General features: G+C 30.8%; 5 protein-coding genes across 9 annotated transcripts in view; 2 read left to right on the top strand and 3 right to left on the bottom strand.

The window, feature by feature from the left end:
* Positions 1-4,151: 4,151 nt before the first annotated feature.
* On the bottom strand, positions 4,152-6,517 carry LOC108755365 (zinc finger CCCH domain-containing protein 15 homolog). Its single transcript, XM_018498304.1, has 7 exons — positions 6,340-6,517; positions 5,975-6,182; positions 5,650-5,888; positions 5,346-5,549; positions 5,063-5,237; positions 4,784-4,978; positions 4,152-4,521 (listed from the first exon to the last, which is right to left on the bottom strand). Exons 1-7 carry the CDS (start codon positions 6,406-6,408, stop codon positions 4,412-4,414), a joined length of 1,200 nt encoding a protein of 399 aa, XP_018353806.1. The 5' UTR covers positions 6,409-6,517; the 3' UTR covers positions 4,152-4,411.
* A 307-nt stretch (positions 6,518-6,824) lies between these two features.
* LOC108755364 (eukaryotic translation initiation factor 3 subunit E) lies at positions 6,825-10,296 on the top strand. Of its 2 annotated transcripts, none has more exons than XM_018498302.1 (9): positions 6,825-7,013; positions 7,082-7,198; positions 7,564-7,725; positions 7,835-7,957; positions 8,043-8,275; positions 8,632-8,749; positions 8,982-9,193; positions 9,341-9,578; positions 10,037-10,296. In XM_018498302.1, exons 1-9 carry the CDS (start codon positions 6,924-6,926, stop codon positions 10,061-10,063), a joined length of 1,320 nt encoding a protein of 439 aa, XP_018353804.1. In that variant the 5' UTR covers positions 6,825-6,923; the 3' UTR covers positions 10,064-10,296. The 2 variants fall into 2 exon arrangements, with proteins under 2 accessions (XP_018353804.1, XP_018353805.1); XM_018498303.1 differs by having other exon boundaries at positions 6,924-7,013; positions 9,341-9,604.
* A 563-nt stretch (positions 10,297-10,859) lies between these two features.
* Positions 10,860-16,250, bottom strand: LOC108755363 (probable RNA helicase armi). The gene is made up of 7 exons (XM_018498301.1): positions 16,176-16,250; positions 14,592-15,455; positions 13,631-14,510; positions 12,396-13,255; positions 11,619-12,188; positions 11,296-11,541; positions 10,860-11,211 (listed from the first exon to the last, which is right to left on the bottom strand). The coding sequence occupies exons 2-7, from the start codon at positions 15,423-15,425 to the stop codon at positions 10,885-10,887; spliced, it is 3,717 nt and encodes a 1,238-aa protein (XP_018353803.1). The 5' UTR covers positions 15,426-15,455; positions 16,176-16,250; the 3' UTR covers positions 10,860-10,884.
* Positions 16,251-17,001: 751 nt separating this feature from the next.
* On the top strand, positions 17,002-18,001 carry LOC108755368. The gene is made up of 2 exons (XM_018498306.1): positions 17,002-17,543; positions 17,868-18,001. The coding sequence occupies exons 1-2, from the start codon at positions 17,138-17,140 to the stop codon at positions 17,912-17,914; spliced, it is 453 nt and encodes a 150-aa protein (XP_018353808.1). The 5' UTR covers positions 17,002-17,137; the 3' UTR covers positions 17,915-18,001.
* Positions 18,002-19,173: 1,172 nt separating this feature from the next.
* The window catches only part of LOC108755360 (maternal protein tudor-like), an 11,736-nt gene continuing 11,448 nt past the window's right edge, over positions 19,174-19,461 (bottom strand). For 3 of the 4 annotated variants that reach the window (XM_018498289.1, XM_018498288.1, XM_018498291.1), the window contains one exon: positions 19,174-19,443. In XM_018498289.1, coding sequence (XP_018353791.1) covers positions 19,217-19,443 — 227 coding nt within the window. In that variant the 3' untranslated portion in view covers positions 19,174-19,216. The other variant, XM_018498290.1, reaches the window with a different exon arrangement.

Genomic DNA, 19,461 nt, shown 5'->3' with positions numbered 1-19,461 from the left:
CTTATAGCCCCCCATCATCTATAATATAAATTCACTATATAAAATATTATAGAAGAGCACAACCATGAGAAATCATTATTATCTACCTAATATTCCAACGTTGAAATGAATCATCAAACTACTCATTAAATTTATATGTACTACCGACGAATAATCTTTATATCTACCTGCACCAAACACAAAATACCAACTACAATATTATCTACAATTCTTAATCTAAAAATTACCTATATTTTACATCAACTGCATAAAATATCTCTATAAAACAAATTAATTCATACCTACCCATTTTCAATAATACCCCTGCTAAAATTATTGACCCATAAACAGGAGTCTCCAATTATTGACTCATAAACATGGGCCTTAGGCAATCAAACATGAAATAAATATAAAGGCATTTTAATAAAAAAAAAAGCTATATAAATCATTTAAAACCTCCAAAAAGTAAATATATACCCCCAATATTTTTACCATTAATCTAAATTTTATAGTCATCCCAGACACACACACACACACACACACACACACACACACACACACACACACACATATACATAAAATATACACTAATAAAGGAAATGAAATCAATAACATACATATCATCATATAATATAAAGCCCTGACACGCTCTGGATTTCTTCTCCAATAAATAATTAAAAAAAATGTAGGAATTAATCTAATCTCAAATAGCAATAATATTAGAGAACAATAGTTACACCCAACTCTTATATTAACATAAATATTGCAATATTACAGTAATATTGCTTCAATCTTCTGTGCTGTATGATTTGAGAATGATTTTAAGAAGATTATTGCTTTATCAACTTTAAGACAGTTGGGATTAATGATAATAATTTTAAGTTTTGGATATAGGATACTAGTTTATTATCATTTATTGATACATGCTATTTTTAAATTAGTATTATTATAGCGATTAGTATTATTATTTGAAGCTGCAGAGGCTGTGATTCATTTAATAAAAAATATTCAGGATATTTGATTATAGGGGAAATTTAAATGAAATAATTCCTTTTGTAATGATAAGATTATTAGTTTCTAATTTAGCATTAGGAGGTGCTCTACTTATATCTGGATTTTACAGGAAGCATTTGATTATGGAGATGGTTTATGTAGAGGGGGGGGGGATTAATATAATTATATTAGTTTTAATTGTTTTATCTTTATTATTACAGTTTCTTATTCAATGCAATTTTTTTATTATTTATTTTTTAATAGAAGACAATTGTGTAGATATATATATATGTCAAGGAAGATAGATTAATTAATGTTTCTATAGTTATAATAATATTTTTGAGGGTAGTAGTGGGGTCTATATACGATTTGTAAAAAAATTGAAGTTAGTGAGATATATGTACAGAAAATAATTGTTCTAGAATCTTCGTAAGTTATTCTAGAATCGTAAGAAATTTATCCGAATACATTACATTGTAATATTGCTGAAAAATTTCATTGCAATATAACAAAAAACGGACATCTTAACATTGGAACAATAATTGCAGCAATAATTCAACAACGTTTCGCAACCGCCATGTAATATCACAATTAAATTCACTGTTTCAGTGAAATTATTCAGTAATCTTTCTGTGCTGTATGGGAAGCCATTTATGGGAAGCGATTCCCGCGTTTTTCGTCTTGGCGAACGATTTTCTTTTGAAACTATACATATTTCGAAAAATTTACTTACCTATTTAAAGATTAAGCTGTAGACTAAAATAGATGTAGCGATAGTACTTCTTTAAGCCGTCCGAAATGAAGAGAACCGCAAATAATATGCAAAATGACAGGAGCAATCGAACAGGGTGCATCCACTTGAACGCTTCAATGGCGTGGGCGACTCTTGATCACCTTGATCAGCTGACCCGCATCCCTTTTGGGCCTTTAGGGTACATTCACATGAGGATACAAAACTACAAAACGTTCATGATTAGTCATGGCTTTACTCCACCGATTCCGTTCCGCTGAAGTGTATTTTCCTATGTCCCATGGAGTGAATTGCGCAAATTAATGTGACTAAAAGATCACTTTTACTCACATTAATTTGCGCAATTCCCATAGATCACTTTATTACATCTATCAGAATAGCGTTTGTCATTGGCTCGCATTGATTGCATTCGCAAATTTCCGCTCAATGGGACATAGGAAAATGAATTCCTGCGAATCGGAAATTACACATACATGGAGAGACATTGCCCCGACTTCGATTTTTATATTATTCATTTTAATTTAAATACATTTTCGCTTGCTTTTCTGTATACTATTTATACGTCATTCGTGTTTTGATACGGAGGTCATATTGACCTCCGTATTTATTTGGAGACATAATTAATTACTTTCAGGATTATGTTCAGATTTCCTGTGCCATCGAGGTATCACTCCATTTTCGTAATTTATCGAATATTAAAGGATAACATGACATCCGGAGAATATCCAGATAGGAATCCAAATATCCCGCCTCAGCATGTTGATTAACTATGCGTTCTTGACGTTAAGAGACATATTTTTCCGTTTAAATCAGCTTAATGAGATTAATTTTTATAAGTATATGCATACATACACACGCACGCTACATCGATGGAATTCGCAAAAGAAATAAATTTGCGCATCAAAAAATAGCGGAATGAAGCCATAACCAATCACGAACGTTCCGCAGTGTGCATATCCGCTGTTTTGCAGTTCCTATGGGAACGCATCTTTAGGCCCAACATGGTTGGACTAGTCACTACTTCTGCTCCACCAATTGATGCTGCTCTCTACTAGTTCCGAACGTGATTTTTCATATACCTTTTCTGTACTTACTTTTTCTATATCTGTACCACACATCTAACCAATGAACACATTAGGAACTGTAAGCTTATTGGCTATCACATCACATTTTGCAACGCGGCAAGCGTTTCCAGTGTGTAAAAACTATAAGAAAAGTGGAAATTGCAATGTACTTTACATCCACTTTGTCAGAGGGCAGTAGTGCGCAGCAGCATTTTGCAGTTACAGGTTCTGAGACGTTATGTTCTTTTTTAGGTTTTTTACGCGGTTTACTTAACGCTATAAATTCTTCGGAACTTTTGATTTACCAATCGGAAGAAAGAGTTTTATTTATTGACCAATCAAAAAATGTTTTGAAGCATTCGTAACATCCAGTAGATCATAGCCATAAACTGCGTTTAGCAGAAAAAACAACTTTACAAATGTAAAATTAATTTGTAAAATTAATTTATTATAATTTTATTCTTTAATGATTGGTTTTGCCTTTTTCATTGGATCTAAATATGTGAATCAATCACATAGTAATGAATATACATATAATATAGATTGATATAAATCTAAATATAATATACAGAGAGAAATCTGAGAGAGGACATGACGGCCCAAAACTTGTAATTGCAAAATTCTGCTATTGTCTTCTGACAAAATAGACGTAAACTACATAGCAATGTCCACTTTTCTTGGGGTACATTGTCCATTTTTCAAGACTGGAGATGATAAATCGATATTTATTCACATAAATATATTAATAAATTAGTTATAACTTTATTATATATTCTATAAAATTCCTTGACAGTATAAAATCGTTAAATTAAACATTGATACAAAATTATGGAATTTCATTAATTGATACAATCGATTTTAAAATTTGTTTTTCCTTGGTATTTTCAGATAGGAATTATAGCGTTACAACTTATTATAGCGCATTTTACAAATGGTACATCACAACTTGTTACATATAGGGAAATTGTTTTGATACCTTCTGTTATGGAAATTAAGAAAAAAATAAGTTTTGTAAAAATATTCCCATAAAAGTATATTTAAATTATCGTAGAATATACTGTATTATCAGGATTTTGATATCTTTCTATTATTTTAATGATATATTTATATCTGGACAACTTCTTGACTAGACTGTATATTTCGTTCTTTTTTATGTTCGTGACGGCTAAAAAATTTTAATAAAAGAGATAAGAAGAATTTTCGTATGATATTATATATCGGACATAAATGCCATCATATATCGATATTACAAAAATAATATACATTATTTAATGTGTAACACTAAATATCTTGATATACACACACACACACACACATATATATATATATATATATATATATATATATATATATTCGTAGGTAATTAGATAAAATTGACATTAGAAAAAGACAAATTTGATTTTAATTGATGGAGATGGAGACGGTATTGATTTCTTATATATCACTGCGCGATGTCAGTTTTCTGTATACATGTTCGAATACACAAATACAGTATTTATGTAAACACGATACAATATATACAATATACAATGCATCACACTGAAGATTAATGATTATCCGAGTGATACGTATTTAAAAGATAAAACAGAGGAATAGTGAGGAGACACGATCGGGGACATCTGGCTTACTCCTCCAAGTCCAGGTCCCCCAATTCTTCTTCCAAGCCCTCTAGGTCTTCTTCCACGAAAAGATTTTCATTAATAGCTACGGCAACAGCACCCTCATCCATCGTTGCTGCAATAGAAATTAAATATTAATTATAATAAACAATATAGTATAATAATTAATATATTTATTGCCTGTGTCTAATAAAAATGTAAATTTTAACATTTAGAAATATTATTTATACGGATATATTTAATGACTGTACATAATTCATTTTATATAAGAATTTAAAATAATAAATCATTTATGATTTGTATGCTTCTTAGTTTAAAGCATTTTATCAATTAATAATGATATTGAACATATTAACATTAATTAATATAATTGCAACCTGTAGTATCTTTATTGTTATGAGTGGTATTGCTGGCCTTTAACCGATCTTCAGCTGCTACTGTGATACCATTACTATCGATTTCGCTAGCTTCAAAAGCAAGACGATCTGTATCGAGTTCTCTATACTGTACATCTTCAGATTCATCTTCTTCACGAACATAACTAGATATTGCTTCATCTCCTTCGTCGATACCTACATTTAAATAATGTTGATATTAAATTAACCAATTAAATAATTATGTCAGTGGAATTTTAATGAGCTATAACAAAAACTTACCATCTCCTGCTGCAAGATCTGGATTAAAGTAAAACATTTCTCTTCCTGATATACCAACTTGACGACCAGCCTTATAATCATTTCGCTTCTTCTCTTCATCCTTGATTGCTTGTTCCTGTTTCTCTTTCAACTTTCTCTTCTTCCAAGCCAAGAATGTCTCTAGCGTTATCTTAGTCTGTTAAAAAATTTTATTATATAAGATTATTATAATAATCTTAGTATACTATATTCTTTATGTAAAATTTTTTTGAGTTTTACATATTTCATAACAATATATTCATACCTGATTAGGTCCTAAATTGGCCCTTTCTGTTTCTATGAGATCTTCTAAGGAAATCTCATCCTTCTTGTCTTCTTTTTTCTTATCTTTTTTTAAGACAAATCCAGGAGGTAAAGCATGCCTATAGATGCATTTTTGACCAGACGGACATTCCCAAAACCAACCATATTTTGACTTCTCTACTGCTTCTAAAAAGTGTTTGCATATCTAGCGAAAAAAGAATTATTTTGTTTTAGATTCCCATAAATTGAACAAACATTCAAATAATTTCCTATAGTTAAATTATAATGCTATTTGTACAACTTACGATATCAGTAGTTGGACGACTGCCACTGCCATGTTTCTTTTCCACAACCTCTTTCAATTTATCCTCATCCCACTTATCCATTGTATCCTCTTCTTTATCATCGTCTCTCATATCACAATATAAAGATCGTTTTTCAGCTTTCCGTTCGATGCTCAAATCATGCGAAAATTTACACTTATCTCCTTTTGTACATTGTCCTTGCTTGAAAAACGCACACACAACAGACTTGGGATCTATGCCTGCAAAAATTATTTTGTTGTATTTTTTTATTTAAAGATATGTTTGATATTTGACAGCTTTCTATCGTTGTCAATATATTCAGTACCTTTATCGATCTTCTGCACTTGAACAGGTTTAAAAATAAGAGCTAATTCCTTTTGCTCCTTTAGCTTCTTCTCCTTCTCCAATTTTTTAACATTGGGATCCTCGAGTTTGCGGGGATTTACACCACCAGATTTCACTTGCTTTTCAACTTGCTGAATGAACTTCTGTTGCTTGGCACCTTTCTTGTTTTTTATACCAAATGTTTTATCCTTAAAAGAGAAAGAAGGTTCAGATTTTAGATAAATTAAGTTTGATATACATAAGTATATTAAAAAATATAGTATAAATTTATTATATAGTTTCATATATTTATCTATAAAACGTGGAATTTCAAAATTTTTGGTTAGACACAAAAATGTTTCCTACCTCGATAACTTTTTCCTTCTTCTTTTGCTCTGCTTTTTTGCTCGGCGCCGGCGGCTTTTTCGGTGGCATTCTGTCAACTCGAGTACTTCACCTCGGCGACAGATGATGCCTAAAACTGTCCGAAAAATTTTAACGATAACTACCACCTTCGCTTTCTTCCGAATGTACTGTATTGAAATCAGCTACAATTATCATGTTTTTTTTAATCAAAGTGACAACCGTAGCGCGACGAAACTTCCTAAAAAAAATTAATTATATTATAATAATTATTTATATAATTTATAATTATTAATATTAAGAATAATATCAAATTAAAAAAAAAGACAACCTAAATAAAATGTTTTTTATTAGATTGCCTTTTTCATTGTCAAATTAATCGGTTTTTTTCTTTCAGTGACTTTTCGTTTCTACCTAGGTGAATGGCAAACCTGCGATGATTGCTTATAAACTATTGCTAACTTCACATCTTTCAGCGCCACGTTGTGAAAATGTTCTTTCATTTAGCGCGATCACGGTAAGGTGAGCGTACGGAGCCAGGTTTGGCATTTACGAATTAATTGACGTTAAACCGAAGGCGCCGCGCAATGGCGAAATTCGACTTAACGTCTCGCATAGGTCAATACTTGGACCGCCACTTGGTGTTTCCTTTGCTGGAATTTCTGTCGGCGAAGCAGGTATGGAGCCGGGCGTCGCGACGTCGCGGCACTTGCGGTTTGGTTATGTCACATGTGTTGCATTGCAGATTTACGACGAGGATGAGCTGTTACACGCGAAACTTGATATTCTCAGCAAGACGAATATGATTGACTACACCATCGATATCAGGAAACAGCTTTATCCCAATGTGGAAGTACCAGAGGTGCGTTTCATATAACGTGTGTGTCACTGTTACGGAGTTGTGACAGAATTGATCATCATGGATTCAATTTCTTGTTGCATATTCAGATTGTGTTTATTCCTTAGTACACATAATGGGTCATTCATGTTCTATGTTTCTTTTTTTTAATATTAGGTATATTTAGCTATATAATAATCTTTTCTTTTCTTTTTTTTTAATTAATCTTATAAATACTTTCTAAAGATGTTAAAATATGTATATGTAAGAATCACTTAATAATTTTTATATACTTGTAAAAATAATGAAAATCAATCCAGACACAACCAATAGTAGTGAAGAAAATAATGATTTTATTTAAGTGATGAATTAACATAGCGATGTTGCAGGAAATAAAATCCAGACGTGCTGATGTATTACAAGAGCTTGGCGTACTCCAAAATAATGTTTCAGTAGTGCTTGCTCTTATGAATAATGAGGAAATTATGAAGAAAATGGAAAACATGCGTGATTCTAAAGCGCTTAATAATTATCTTACTCAAGAATCAGATGTAGGTAGAACAGTTATTACTATATTAAATAATGAAATTTTTATTTAAGTATTCTAACAAGATATTATAAATGTTAAAAATATATATTGATGTAGTTTTGTATGTACAGTTTAGGGTAGAAATGATGGACAGCTTTGTGAAGCTGGCAAAGTATCGTTATGAATGTGGTAATTATTCTGTTTCTACATCATATTTGTACTTCTATATGCTGATTATGCCCCCTACTGATAAGGTAAAATCAATTTTTATAATTATAAAAATTAAGTACAATATGTTATGAAATTATCTATTTTAATATTTGTATATTTAATTTTTAGAACTATTTAAATGTTTTATGGGGAAAATTGGCATCAGAGATTCTTGTACAAAATTGGGAAACAGCATTGGAAGATGTGAATAAGTTGCGAGAATATATCGACAGTAATGTTATTGGCAATTCGCTGCAAGTATTACAGCAACGCACATGGCTCATTCACTGGAGTTTATTTGTATTCTTTAATCATGTAAAGGGAAGAGATCTCATTATTGAGATGTTTCTCTATCGACCACAGTATGTACAATTTGTTAAGAAAGTATTTGTCATATATTTGTATGGGATGTCCAGGATACCTCAGCCTTAAATTCATTAAACAAATGATTGCTATTTATACATATTACTATATTTAGTGGAAATTGTTTCACAATTAAAAAAATTTTTATGCATTTATTTTTATCTATGGGATATCTATAGAATATTAGTCTTTATTTAATTGTAAACCATTAAAGAGAATAAAAATTGAGGTATAATGGAATGTCAAAAAACACTTTACACAGGTAATTACGTAAATTTAAAAAACCACTTTAATGTAATGTTAATGATATTTATGAAAATTATAAAATTGTAACCTGTTTAATACATTTTTGCAGTTATTTAAATGCTATTCAAACAATGTGCCCACATATACTTCGTTACTTGGCTGCAGCAGTTATTGTCAATCGTTCTAGGCGATCTATTCTGAAGGATCTTGTAAAAGTAATACAACAGGTCAGATTTTGAAATCATTATTTTATAAGATATAAAAATTCGTGCAAATTTTTTAAGTGTTGATAATTAATCTAATTTAAGAGAATAAAAAATTTTCAAAAAGGTGAATATCAGTTTAATAATATTGGTTCAAATTTGTTGAAAAATTTATAACTAATAATGATACTTTTTATATTGTATTATTGAAATGTTTTATATATATCTTAAAAAAATATTATTTTTACGTATATAGGAATCTTATACTTATCGAGATCCCATCACAGAATTTTTGGAACATTTGTACGTTAATTTTGACTTTGATGGAGCTCGGCAGAAGTTGCAAGAGTGCCAGACTGTCGTCTTTAACGATTTCTTTCTAATCGCTCTACTGAATGAATTTGTGGAAAATGCACGGTTGATGATTTTCGAAACATTCTGCAGAATTCATCAATGCATTAGTATTCAGTATGTAATTTTTTTGCATCATGGTTATAAAAACAAGATTTAATTAATGATTTTTTTATTAGTTATACATTAATTATATCTTTTTAGAATCACATTACATACACACCCACACATATACACATTTATTTTTAATTTTTATATTCATAGAATGCTTGCGGAGAAACTAAATATGAAGGCGGATGTTGCGGAGTGTTGGATTGTGAACTTAATTCGCAATGCACGTTTAGATGCCAAAATTGACAGCAAGTTGGGACATGTAGTAATGGGAGGACAGCCTGCGTCTCCATATCAACAATTGGTTGAGAAGATTGAGACATTGAGTGTACGAAGCGAGGCATTAGAGAATCTAATTGAGAGAAAACTAAAAGCGAAGAATCAAGACCCAGTAAGTATAGTGTGGAACTAACAGAGGTCAGTATCATTCACAATTGTATTGCGCGTATATCATTTGGTTCATTTAACGCAAAAAAATATTGCAGTAGACATGAGAAAAGTAAAAGTGAAGTAAAGTTATGCATATTACAAATTAATGTTAAGTATGTAATGGTATACACAATAATTTATTTATGTGTCTAGGTATATTTAATATCTAATCAGATTTTTTTATATATTTTATGCAATCTTTAATTTTTGTACTTCTAATTTTTAATATATTATTTTGACGTTTGTCCACACATACACGTTTGTTGAATTTATTGTTCTTGCCAATCACACTAAGCTAAAATGTTTTGTTTTTTTTTCATATTGCTTTTTACCATTACATGTAATTATTACAAAGTGTGACATTCTACAATGTACTTTTCTTGCTTATAAATTTTAAAAACAATTTCACTTTTGTTTCAGTATCATTCGTGGAACTTGGATTTCTGACAACTCGATACAACGTGGAGGAGTAGTGCCCAAAAGAGATATTCCACCTCTGATTATTAACAGTAATCAGGCTTCCAAATGTAAAGAAATACTGCATAAGTGACATCATGAATCAGATGTACTTATTTTTATTCGCTGTCAGTATCTTGGAATTGTCAAACTATACTATAATAAATGATGAGCAACCAATAACATTTTATAAGAGAAAACATCGCATTTATTTGTTGTATATTACCATTTCCAGACATTGCCGTTTTTCATTATTTTAGGTATATTTAAGTAAATAGGTATTTGATTATATTTCAAAAACGATGATTTGCGAATTACGATTGTATTAGTTTTGATAAAATCTTTGATTTAGTTCACAATCAGTGTTATGGTAAGTCCAACGGTTTAAAGCTTCAAGAATTTTGCTACGATGTATGAAATTTTTCGGGAGTAGTGTGTATCCTATCCTTATATACACATCAAATTTTTAGTTTAACTAGAAGTCATTATAAGTTATCTTATCGAGTATCCTGTGTGTATGTGTGTGTGTGTGTTTGTGCGTGTGTTTGTGCGTGTCTTTGTTAATAGAACGTATCAAAAAATAAAAATATTTTATTCAAGGACTTTAGAAAGTGCTGTTATATAATTTTATAGTTATAGAATTTCGAAATTGGCAGTTCGATTGTAATAACAGCATATTAATTAAGAAATATTGAATTATAACTATTTATAAATATAGTTATAGTTATAATAATTATGTCTTAAATATTATTTAAGTATACTATGATTTTTACATAATGTTATGAGATATTTTTACGTGTTTTGTAGATTTGTTACGAAAGTGAAAAGTTACATCCCGTATATCCACCACAATCAATACAATATGTCAGAAGGCTCCTCCAATACGGATCTAAAACGAGTAATTTCGGATTTCCTAGGATAATAAGTAAAGCGCGAGCACGAGTAATTGCGACGTTGAGTCTAGTGGGTGAAGCAACAAAGCCTAGGGAGTGCTTGAGGTCCTCATCAACTAAATTATTACACGATCTGACAGCCGAAATAATAATTACTTTTCTTTCTTGACCTTGAAATCCTTCCACAGAGCTGATTTTTGGTAACTTAAGATTTAGCTCCAACAACAGATCTCGGATTTGCACCACCTTAATATAAATAATTTTCATAAAAAAGGAAGAAAGACTTTTAACAAATGACAAAATTTTACTTAAAATACTCATCATGTATACCTGTTTATAATAAGGAGTTATAATTCCTATATCATCCGGTTCAAGCCCACATTTATACAACTTCGACAAATACAGATATACTTGTGCAGCTTCTTCGGGATTGTACCAGCTTGGACTCTCAAAATCTTGATAGTTCTCACCACTGACCCCATGAAAGATTATGGCTGGTGGTGATCCCTCTTTCTCGGGCAGCTCTGCTCTCAACATTTCCAATAGTTTAGCTTCCTCACTATTTTTAGACGACAACTAAATATAGCAAACATACAAATTATAATTGACTTACAGAAATCAGAATTTGACATAATAGCAATAGTTATACATACTTGCGGCTGTAATTCTGATTCATAAAATAGCATGTTTGGTAGATGCAGTATTTCTGGTAAGCTGCGATAGTTCATTACAAGTTTCGTAACGAGTCTGGGATCATAGCCGGTCTCGAATCCGTCAGGGTCTCTTTGGTAAGGAAATTGTTGTAAAAGTCTTGAAAGGAATGACACACCGAGTCCAAAAAATGACGCTAATTGGCTTTGCACGACAGGCCCAAGTTGCATTGGATCGCCTGCGAGTATCACTTGACCGTAATCAGAATGAATAAAATTTAAGGGAATCATGATCTCTGGCTCAGTCGCTTGACCCGCCTCGTCGACTAGAATATGCGAGAAATGACCACGAGGAAAACCCATGTTGTGCAATACTCCCAATATGTTGCAAGTGCCGATAGTAATTCTATGGCGACCCAGTACGGACATGGTGCAGTTCATTTTCATTCCGTTTTTATGATGATAAAAACGATCATCTGTTCCTTCCTCAGCTAATTCCGCTGTGGCACAGTAAGGCAATAGTTCCTCAGGTATAATATTGCTATTCAAGCAATGGTAAGCTATCAGTCGAACCTACGGCATACAATGAACAAATACAGAGAAAACGGAACTATTTAATAATTCATAATATAATTCATATATTCTTTTTTAATTCTCGATTAACGAATTTATTTATTAACGAATATATGAAATTATGTTGAAAATTTTGTTAAAAGTTTTTATAATAAATCAGAAACTCTAGTATAATAATCAAGAAATTAGTAGAAAACGAAAACATACCATATCACCTGGTTTAAGTATGTTACTATCTAATAAGCGTTCCGCTATTAAGTTAGCCGAGCTGTTCGACGGCGTTGCTACAAGAAGTCTACTTTCGGGAATTACGGTTAAAATTTGTAAGATTGTCTCGCATATAGTCACTGTCTTTCCTGTTCCAGGCGGGCCAAATATAACGTAGGGTAGTGGACGCGCTAATCCCAATATTATGTTTTTCACAGCTTCCTTTTGATAATAATTCAATTTTTTATTGAACCAATTTAATTTTCGTTTCTTTATTTGAATAATATATGGTTTTAGTTCATCATTAGTTTGAGTGATCGATCCATTTGGCGTCCTGGAAATTGTGGCATCAGCAATATTAATTTTGCCATCGTTGGCACTTGCCAAATTCATTTCAAAATTCGGATTCATTTTCATTCTAGTAGGTGACATTGGATTTTTAAATACTGATTTAACTGATTTAACATTGGAAAGTCTATCCGCTACTGACATCCTTGGAAATCTTTTAATAGTATTATTAGAAGTATCACTGACAGAAGTGATAGAGGAACTGGAATTGTTAGAAGAAATAGATTCATTGTGACGAAGTTGCACATCAATGGATTTTTCTTCGTTTTCATTTTCTTCTAAATAGAATTGTGGCTCTTTTTGCACTACTCGGGTAGGAAATAAAATATCAGGTCCAAGACGGTTGAGAGCTAAATTAATAGCATTGTGACAACGTTGAAAAGAAGCATTCGACATCATAAATGACACTTGACAATCCTCGCCATTGTATTCATGATGAAACTTTTGGTTAAATTTCAAAAAGATTTCTGTGCTTTTCATTTTGTGAATAAAGCCTTCGTATTTTAGGTTTTCTATTACACAAAACATATTAGAAATATATATATATATAATTATTAATATTTCAATATTCCGAAATTAGTTTTAAAACATTTTGTTTAGATAACTATAAAAGTTCAGCAATACATGATATTTATTAGGAGTGGAGATATTTGTGGCATTAGATGTTTCTTCGCAAGTGTGCAGCGCACAAGATTATGGCTTGTCCTCTTCCTACTTTATTACATTTTATCCAATAGTCATAAATATCTATCCGCTCTTTCCAATAAGTATCATATTGCTAAACTTTTAATAAATATAATATATTGTACAATTTTCGTAGTGACTATGTGTATAAATATAATATAATATAAAAATATGTTTTTAAACTTTTTTCTTATAAATATTACCTTTAGAGCTATCCCACTGAAAAGATACTAAAACTTTATCACCAACCATGAGGGAAGGTCGTTTTTCTGCTAATCCTGGCACTTCAAGCATAAGATAATCACCGCATCGTCGCAGAATCGCACTTTTCATGTTGTATCTTTGTACATATATTGTTAGACCTATTTCTTCCAGAAACAATAAAATATGAAAACGATCTTTATATCTCTCAAAGGAAAGGTCTGTTTGAAGACAAGGTATCCGATCTCCAATAACGATTTCGCGTTCTGTCTGTGACAGTTTATTCTGCATAATATCATAGACTGTATTCCAAATGTATCGTGGTATTTTGAAGATTCCATTGCGTATTTTGATAAATGCAGGTGGTTTAGATGGTCTTACTCCAGGGATACATGTAGTTTCAATTAACTCATTCAAGTCAGGTAAACAAAATTTCTCCTTCTTTTGTTGATTAGATGCGGAATTGAATTTTTGTGAAATGTTCTTTGTATTAATATTTATATGAAACACTCTAGCTATCTTAAAGTCTTTGAAATTAAAGATAAATTGTTCCTCGGACATACCAATAAATTGTGGTTTGCATTTGAATGTGTAAGTAACGCTTTCTGAAGGATTTATCACTGTGCTAATATTTGTACATATCGGTGATTCTAGTGACAACTGAGATGGAGTCTTCTGTGGCACAAAGGAACTACTTTGCAATAAATGAGCATAACTGGCATTATTTTGTATCAAAACCTCCAGAGTACCCTCTTCTCCTATGCCCAAATTGAATTCTAATTTGTCGTCTATGACAATACCATATTTATTTTTTAATAATTCGGTATCTAATATGGAAGGAGGAATATTGTTTGTTGTTAATTCAATTACATTTTTTGGAACCTAAAATAAGAAAAAAAAAAACAAGATAAATATTTAGAAATTATATAATAATATCATACCATGCAATAACTAAAATCTTACCTGTATTAATGGAATTACAGTCAACGATCTCCATTTGTACTGTCCTTGATCACTTTCTATGCTTTCAGTCACTACTTTGTCACCAACGCAGGGAATGTAACCCACATCACACAAGCGTTTATAAAAAATTATATTATTATTAATTACTCCCACCTTGTTCTCTGGATTGTACTTTGATATTACACCACAATTTAATTGAGATCGCAACGGTTTGATTCCATTAATCTCTAAGATTTCGCCCATCCAATCTTCAGATTCATTGTTCAATTCGACTAAACAGTCTAATACCAACCAATCACCAATTAGGGGAATGAAGTCGGATCGCACTGTGCACAAATCAACGCGAATATTATTTGGTTCGACAATGGTGATTCGACCTTCGCGTTTTGTCACTTTAACAACTATATTCCTTGATGTCATATAAGTGTGGACATCGTTTTTCACATTAATGTTTTCATTATTCCAGTCGTCATCTGTTACACAGATAATTTTTCGTACTTTTGGCTTTGCATTTGGATCCCGCAGATACAACAGGTAGTAAATCTTATCACCTACTTTGAGATTATTAGTCGAGTCATCGATTATATCATATGTATAGGAATCATCTATAAGGATGCAATCTGTAGAGATCTGGGTAATACTTCCCGTCTTGTAATAACATCCTTCTTCGTTCAGTGCTTCTTCTTTCTTTTCAGTTTTATCCGTATTAGTCTTACTTGCGAGCTCTATACGAGATATAACTTCATTTATTTCTTCATCTGTATTCTTTGCAGTCTCATTTGAATACACATAGCTCATAGCATATTGAATCCCGTTATACATTAACGACAACATCTTTAATTCCTCTGGCTCCTATCTAAGTATCTATAAACATAAAAGATAGTTTAGATATTTCAAATAATCATAATACTCATGAGCATCATTTATCTTTGTCTAATATTTGATAAACAACAAAGAGAGAGAAATGATTTCAAGAACATCGCAAGCATCAAGTGAACATGGTCTAGGGATACTTTCCAGCGAGAGGTATGTGATAAATTCAATCACTTGTATTGGATTAGTGAAATTTAAAGGCTGTATTCCGTTATTCATTGCAAATATTAAAAACCTATCGTATAAGGTTACTATCTTATTTATGAGTTTTTGTTGTACAATAAAAACACAAATAAAATAGCAACCTAACAAGTTGTATATTTAGTAGTGAATAACAGAATGCAGTAAAAGCTTTAGTATCTAATGCACTGATATGGTATAACTTTACAATAAAATAATATATATCTATTCTCTGTTAAACAATGTAACAATATCATTATTGACTATAACATGTACTTAATTATTTGAAATATTTATATTTTACTTTGTTAATAGATACAGTGTAACACAGGAAATCATTATATCCTTGTTGTTTGATGTTAAATAAAGATAACATGTTATGTTGTATCATGTTTTGTTGAAAACCATCCTAAGTACTTTCTATCTAAATAATATAAGTAGAAATGTATATAAGAAAAATGAAATCATCAATGAAGCAACCAAGCAACAAAAAATTAAAAATACTAAGGACAGAAAAAACACAATATTTACCGATCTATGGATTGATATCTCCACTCTGTCGCTTTGAGATAGTCCAGTTCCTTTCGCAGGGATTGTACGCGTTTTGTATGAAGTTCTTTGAGGAATCGTTTGCGCTGCTTCTGCTCTTGTAATTCAGATTTCATTTGATTCAGGATCTTGGATGTTTGAGTCGCGCTTGAGGTCAGTTCCGAGTCCTGGGATTCTGGCGTTCTCTGTCCCGTCGAGTGCCCTAAAGTGCTCGTCGACAGGGTAGATGAATTCATAATTCGGTCTGCGAGTCCTACAATAATCGATCACATGCTATCATCGTCGCACAATCACGCACAATCACGCACAATGTTAAACATTATAAATACCTAACCTAATTTTTACCTCGAAGTCTCAGAACATGAGTGATAAGTGATGAGGGCTGAGATCTAGAACCGGGCATCGTTTAAATCCAAATCCTCATATAAACACCGATGTTTTAACATCGAACATGATTGGTGAAAAATAGATGATAGGGGTAAATTTCACCCTCATAATCCATTCTTATAAGAATTATATTGTTCTCCACTCTCCAGCATATAATTAAATTTTTCACTAACTTTTTAGCATAAAATTGTATCAGTTGTTTTCTTTTAATTTTAACAATAAATGATTTAAGTCTCAATTGAAGAGATCGATTATATAAAAATCTCCAACAATATGATTAATTATATGATTATTATTATTTATTATTTTATTATGTATTATTATGATTATAATTATTTATTATTGTTTTTTACTAATGAAATTTCTCAATTGTTTCATTTTGACAACGAATGATAAAAAGTATTAATCATGATGTAAGAAAACTTCTTACATCATGGAATTTACTGAAATATTGAAAGTATACTTATAATATATATTATGATAAGTAATCTCTTAATTGGTGAATAAATAATTCCTTAGAAAGTATTTCTTAAATTTACGATCGATTGAAAGGCAATATGAGAAAAGTGCTGAGTAAATATAGTCTCACAAAATTACCACGCTCGTGGCTGCCGCAGAAACCATATGGATTCTGTTGCGAGGAGAAGGATCAGGATCCTGAGAAACGCTATGATATGCGAAAGCCGCCGTTTGCGTCATCCTTGATGAATGTCGTTCTGGGCAGCGGTGGACCAGGAGTGAAATTTTGCGTACAGGACATCGGTCCGCTGCCGTATCCCATTCAACGTAAACTTCTCGAGGCTAAAGATAGAGCTTATTTGGGACGGTGCAGACGATGCCGGGGTCCCCTACAATGGACCCTAGAGGATGAAGTCGAACTCGCGCGCGAATTCCTCGCCAAGGAGAAACGTGACAATTACAATGCAACTATCAAAAGGAATTTAATGATCGCTAAACGAAAGGGTGACTTTAAAATACGAAGCAAATTGATTAAATCTAATATTTTTGTTACGTATTTTAACATTGATTGAATTGTTTTTATATTTTTTTTTATACAATGTATTGCACCTATCTATTAATATGAATTTTTTTAAAGTAAAAAATGTATATTTACATGCTATATTATATATATATATTTTTTATATATATTACATATAATTATTACTGATATCATTTGTATGTAATTAAATATACTTAGTAATATTAATTATATATATAATTAAAAGAAGTATTTTGTATTTGTACATAATTGAGAATCATTAATAAAAGTTCTTTAAATTAATAAAGCCAAAGCACGCAGTCGTAAAAAAAGGAATTTGAAGATTGACTTCTGAAGTTAAAAGAACACAATTCGAGAAATAATTTATATATTCTTCGAAGAAAAATCCAGTATATACTACAGCGCTGTAACAAAATATTTTACAAAGATAAAAATAAAAATAAATGATGAAATTTCATGTGTTTATAAATTACAAATTATATAAATGCGGATAATTATAAAACGCGGCAGAATATCTTGAAATGTTTATTAGAAAAATATATTTTAGTAGAATACAATTACAATTTATACAGATTACAGCTTTGCTTGTCATCTACTATAATCATAATGTTATACATATTAATAAAGAACTGTAGGCAGAAATAAAGGAATTGCAATACATGGCATAGGATGCAAAATGAAGTCACAATTCACATTTGATTCAGTATTTATGTATACAGTTTCAATATATAGGAAAATGTACACAACATAATAACGACACAAAAAGCAGCTTTTCTTTTTTTTTACAATTACGTTTTGGATAATCACTTTACAATTTTCTTACAATGCTCAAAGAAACTTCAAGTTGCATACAATCATCACATTTAATACTATTGTTTTGTATATTGAAAATAATTTGTAGATGTTATGTTTTTAAAGAATCGTGCATTTCATGGAAAAAAAAATAATTGCATAAATATTTCACTTCTTAAGAAATGGTATTGAACATCCAAATACTCTAAAATATTTGATTATAGTTGCCAAACATGTATATCAAAGAAATAATACTTTAGTTAGCTTATTATATTGATCAAAAAAATTTTATGAATAATATATAATTGTAATAATGTTGTTTGAACAAAGAAAAATTTAGTTCTCTCAAATTGAAAGCAAAATAACTCGAAAGATTGTTTTAATCGGACGATAATTTAAAAAAATCATGAACATTAATTATCATTCAAAATAGAACAATAATTATCATTCAAGATAGAACAGTAATTATCATTCGATATTATAAACGAGTTATTATTAGATATAAAAATGTAGTTCAGCTAAAGAAATTAATCTTTGGTTGTTTATTTGGTGTGACATGTATCATAGTAGCAACATGTAGTAAATTTATAAGAAACGCGGCATATTTGTGTCGCTTATAAAAGGGAAAAAAAATTAAACTTTTGCCATACATTATCTACAGCTTTTTTCGCTAAATATGTATTACATACTTATGTAAACATAATAAGAAAACGCAGCAAATAAAAATGATTTTTTGGAAAACCTACGTTATAAATTCTTATACTGTAAGTTTATACGTACATAATAATACGTATGTACATATAAATTTGCAATACGTATCCGCTATGTTATAAAATTATATCATCTATTTAGGAATGTTGTCCTCTAAGGAGATACTAAGTACCTCGTCAGTTTCGTTTGTGTCGAGGATTGATTGTACATACGGATTCACGACAGCGGCTACAATTTTCTCCGAATGTGATGTTTTTGGTGTCAAAGAACATTTCGCTTCTGTTTTGCTTTCATTTATCTTAGATGACTCGCCTTCAGAAATACAAAGTATATCCTCTGACTGTTTTTCTGAATGACTATGTTGTACAATTGGCTCAG

This window comes from Trachymyrmex septentrionalis, unplaced genomic scaffold (assembly GCF_001594115.1).
Source record: "Trachymyrmex septentrionalis isolate Tsep2-gDNA-1 unplaced genomic scaffold, Tsep1.0 scaffold87, whole genome shotgun sequence".
In the NCBI taxonomy this organism is placed as follows: Eukaryota; Metazoa; Arthropoda; class Insecta; order Hymenoptera; family Formicidae; genus Trachymyrmex; species Trachymyrmex septentrionalis.
The sequence above is the reverse complement of the archived record's forward strand: the minus strand, read 5'-3'. Positions and strand labels throughout refer to the sequence as shown.